The sequence below is a fragment of the Littorina saxatilis genome, linkage group LG5, assembly GCF_037325665.1.
Source record: "Littorina saxatilis isolate snail1 linkage group LG5, US_GU_Lsax_2.0, whole genome shotgun sequence".
NCBI classification, from domain to species: domain Eukaryota; kingdom Metazoa; phylum Mollusca; class Gastropoda; order Littorinimorpha; family Littorinidae; genus Littorina; species Littorina saxatilis.
In genome coordinates this window covers 25,398,443-25,402,974 of record NC_090249.1, presented here as the reverse complement: position 1 = coordinate 25,402,974, position 4,532 = coordinate 25,398,443, and the positions used below count along the sequence as shown (strand labels likewise).

General features: G+C 44.9%; 1 protein-coding gene across 1 annotated transcript in view; it reads left to right on the top strand.

Moving 5' to 3' along the window:
- Nucleotides 1–89: 89 nt before the first annotated feature.
- The window catches only part of LOC138967712 (uncharacterized), a 67,664-nt gene continuing 63,221 nt past the window's right edge, over nt 90–4,532 (top strand). The window contains exon 1 of the mRNA XM_070340367.1: nt 90–1,170. Within this exon, the coding sequence (XP_070196468.1) occupies nt 90–1,170 (1,081 nt within the window). The remainder of the gene's footprint in view (nt 1,171–4,532) is intronic.

Genomic DNA, 4,532 nt, shown 5'->3' with positions numbered 1-4,532 from the left:
CATGCGGAAGCTAGCCGGAACCAGCTGGGGAGCAAACGAAGAGATACTCAAGCGAGTCTACCAGGGAGCAGTCAGGCCCCATCTTGAGTATGGCTCCACAGCTTGGTCTACAGCAGCGAAGACCCACCAGCAGACACTGGACAGGGTCCAAAAACCAAGCCCTCAGGATCATTACTGGATCGATGAGATCCACACCAATAAAGGCCATGGAAGAAGTTGCTGCCATTCAACCCCTCAGTCAGAGAAGAGACGCCAAGGTCATGGTTCAGACAGAGAAATTCAAGTGCCTGCCTGCACATCCGATGAAGAAGAGGATGGATAACCTGACAAAGAACCGCCTCAAGCGCAGCAGCTTCTTACATGAAAGCAAGAGACTTGCCAGAGAGCACCAAGCCTCTGTACCTACATCAGCACTACCAATCAGCTTCTCAGATCTGCCGCAGCCATGGAATGAAGACTACAAGAATCTTCACATCTCCACCACAGTCCCCTACGTTACCCCAAGAGATTCCCAGAATGACACTACCAGGCGCACCCTAACACTCGCCATGATTGCTGAATGGTACCCTGAAGACGCCTGGATCCACGCGTATACAGACGGTTCAGCAACAAACGCCGTGGCCAATGGAGGAGCAGGTGTACTTGTCAGATCTCCTGAGGGGCACACTTCTACAGCAGGGATACCAACAGGAAAGTACTGCTCAAACTATGCAGCAGAAGTTCAGGCCATCATGCAAGCAGCCTCCATGATTCATGACTCGGAAAGCGAATGCCCCCAAGTTGTTTTCCTCTCCGATGCACTGTCTGCCCTGGAAGCCCTTGCAGGAAACAAACTTCCTCGTCTGATGGAGAAACTCCAGGAGCTTGCCAAGACTCGACGAGTAGTCCTGCAATGGGTTCCAGCACACTGCGGAATTCCAGGCAATGAAACAGCTGATGAGCTCGCCAAACTCGGAGCCAGGGAGGAACAACCAGACAACCCAGTCAGCTTCGCTGAGAATAAAACCCTCGTGAAGGCAGCAATGCGACCACAATCCACGAGAGACGCATATCATCTCCTAGAACGATGGCAGCAAGTAGTGATCATGCGACTACGAACTGGTCACTGTCGCCTCAACGCCCACATGTTCAGGAAGCTGAAGCTGACCCCATCACCAACCTGTCCCTGTGGTCTGGAAGACCAGACTCCAGAACATGTCTTAATGACATGCCCCCAACTCAAACCAATCAGAGACAAAGTGTGGCCAGCATCAGTCCCTCTCCGCACCAAACTCTATGGGAGCAGACAAGACCTGGAAGCCACGACGTCATTCGTCTCGCAGACTAAACTGTTGGTGTGACGGCGAACGCAAGAAGAAGAAGAAGACCTCGCGCGGTTCTGCGCTAGGCTTAATGTAAGTCCGGGGAGTGTCTGGTAACAGTGTGAGGGTCACCTTAGTTACAGGTATATAACTCAAACAGTTTTTGCTCTTTTCTAAAACGGGTTTCACCACTAGATAGAGCATAAAACACTCTTTATGAAAATGTAAAAATATGAAAATCATGCAAAGGTGACATGCGACTCGTTCCGTGGTGGAGGGTCACATATAATAACTTGACCAAAGTCTGACTTTCTATTCATGCGTGAATGTTGCTGACCGAAGCGTCGGCGCTGGTACTTTTAATTTTAAATCTTTTTAAAACATGATGCTTGTCTCTTTAAATCTATACTGTTTCTCTGGAATTTCTTTAAATTGCGACTCCTCGTTTCGTCTTCTTCAGCCATTTCCCCTCGTCGTTATAATCACATAGCCTGTACGCCCCCTATTCCATCTTCATTTGTTCTTGTCGTCTTCAGCTATCTTCCCTCTTCGCGTTCTCGCTGTTCTCTTACTCACGTTTTCCTTCGTGAACTATTTTCGTGTTATCAACATCTTGTCTTCTTGCGGTTCTTCATTTCCTTTCTGACCTTTATGTTCTGTTTTTCCTCTCTTGGTGTCCAGATGAAATATACAACCATAGTATTCTTGGAATTAAAAGTTGATTCAACCAGTGATTCCTTTTAAAAAAGAAACAACTTCTTTCTGAACCATACGCATAAAAAAATAAGACATGCTTTGAAATGTTACCCATAGAATCCGTGGATGTTAATTTTATCACTGCTTTTACTTGTATTGTCGATGTCATGGAAGAACACTTTACTTTCCTGCCACCAAAACGCAGATAATCGCAGCAGTGAGTTTTCAAAAATAGAAAAGATTGGTGTTCGAAATACAACTCAAAGGTTCAGCATTTAGATATATGTAAAACACCGATGTCAAGAAAAAAAACACCCGCAATGAAACACGAGAGAAAAAGAAAGCAAAGGAAAGGATAATGGCGGATGAAGCCTAAATCGGGTTTGCCAGAAATATTTGAATAATAGGAGGAGACAAATGGCCAAACAATCAAATAAAACGATCCGGGCAAAACCCATTTTATTTATTCCTGCGTGTTATCGAAGGGGCAAGTCACACGATTATTTCTCACCGACGAGCAAACCGTGCGCCGTACACTAAACGGGCAGGTTTGTGGTGGCTCACTCGGTAGTGCGCTAGCTTTGTAACCATTTCGTCACTATCGGCGTGGCTTCGAACCAAATGAAGGTGGGGGATTTGTCTATTTTGCAATGGGGTTTCACTTACTACGGTCAGAAGGTTGGAGAACGCATAAGAGAAGAAAGGACAGGGAAGATTAGAGAATAAGAAGGCGAAGGAAAGACCAGCACTGAACAAACTATCCCCCACCATGATTAGCCTGGGCACACGCGACTCATCAACAGACGCTGACAATAGCTTGAATCTACTCTTCGAAAAACGAGTCGCGTCCATTGACAATTTCCATCGAGCGGAGATTGCCCCTAATCCGCCCGTGTGCGATGCCCTTAAAGGCTCTGTCCTTCCTGTGACGGTGTCAACGATTCGACTCACCATCTCAGATCTGGCCACGTTTCTACGTGAGAAAAGGCAACCCCCTCCACTTGGATACATACCAAAAACAAGTCGCGTAAGGCGAAAATACAATATTTAGTCAAGTAGCTGCCATTTTTCAGCAAGACCGAAAACTCGAAGCATCGTCAGTCCACCGCTCATGGCAAAGGCAGTGAAATTGACAAGAAGAGCGGGGTAGTAGTTGCGCTAAGAAGGATAGCACGCTTTTCTGTACCTCTCTTTGTTTTAACTTTCTGAGCGTGTTTTTAATCCAAACATATCATATCTATATGTTTTTGGAATCAGGAACCGACAAGGAATCAGATGAAAGTGTTTTTAAATTGATTTCGACAATTTAATTTTGATAATAATTTTTATATATTTAATTTTCAGAGCTTGTTTTTAATCCGAATATAACATATTTATATGTTTTTGGAATCAGCAAATGATGGAGAATAAGATAAACGTAAATTTGGATCGTTTTGAAAATTTTTATTTTTTTTTTACAATTTTCAGATTTTTAATGACCAAAGTCATTAATTAATTTTTAAGCCACCAAGCTGAAATGCAATACCGAAGTCCGGGCTTCGTCGAAAATTACTTGACCAAAATTTGAACCAATTTGGTTGAAAAATGAGGGCGTGACAGTGCCGCCTCAACTTTCACGAAAAGCCGGATATGACGTCATCAAAGACATTTATCAAAAATATGAAAAAAACGTTCGGGGATTTCATACCCAGGAACTCTCATGTCAAATTTCATAAAGATCTGTCCAGTAGTTTGGTCTGAATCGCTCTACACACACACACACACACACAGACAGACAGACGCACATACACCACGACCCTCGTTTCGATTCCCCCTCGATGTTAAAATATTTAGTCAAAACTTGACTAAATATAATGAATAGCCTGGGTGCTGTCTTTGCAGAGGGAATTTATTTTGAGTATATTGATGTCTTAAAATCCATCAATGTCAATTTCCTCAATGAATTACTAAAATTTCCCACTGTGCACAGGAAGCAGTCAGGGTTTGTTTGTTTGTTTGTTTGTTTGTTTGTTTGTTTGCTTGACGCCCAGTCCACCACGAAGGGCCATATCAGGGCGGTGCTGCTTGGACATTTAACGTGCGCCACACACAAGACAGAAGTCGCAGCACAGGCTTCATGTCTCACCCAGTCACATTATTCTGACACCGGACCAACCAGTCCTAGCACTAACCCCATAATGCCAGACGCCAGGCGGAGCAGCCACTAGATTGCCAATCTTAAAGTCTTAGTTATGACCCGGCCGGGGTTCGAACTCACGACCTCCCGCGGACGCCTTCCCACTAGGCCACCGTGTTGCGGTAGCAGTCAGGGTGTATTTTTGGTATGTGTCCAAGTGGAGGGATGGTCAGATCTGGGATAGGGGGCAGTTGTTTTCACAGGAACTAGTGTGCCTTTAATGCATATTACCTGTTTGCCGAAGACGCTGCTGCTTTGAGTGATGAATTCAAAGGCTTATTTCCTTTCATTTCCTCCTCTTAACAAGCAACGGAGCTAATCAATGAGGCCACCACGAGAACAAAGGGGCGTATGGAGAC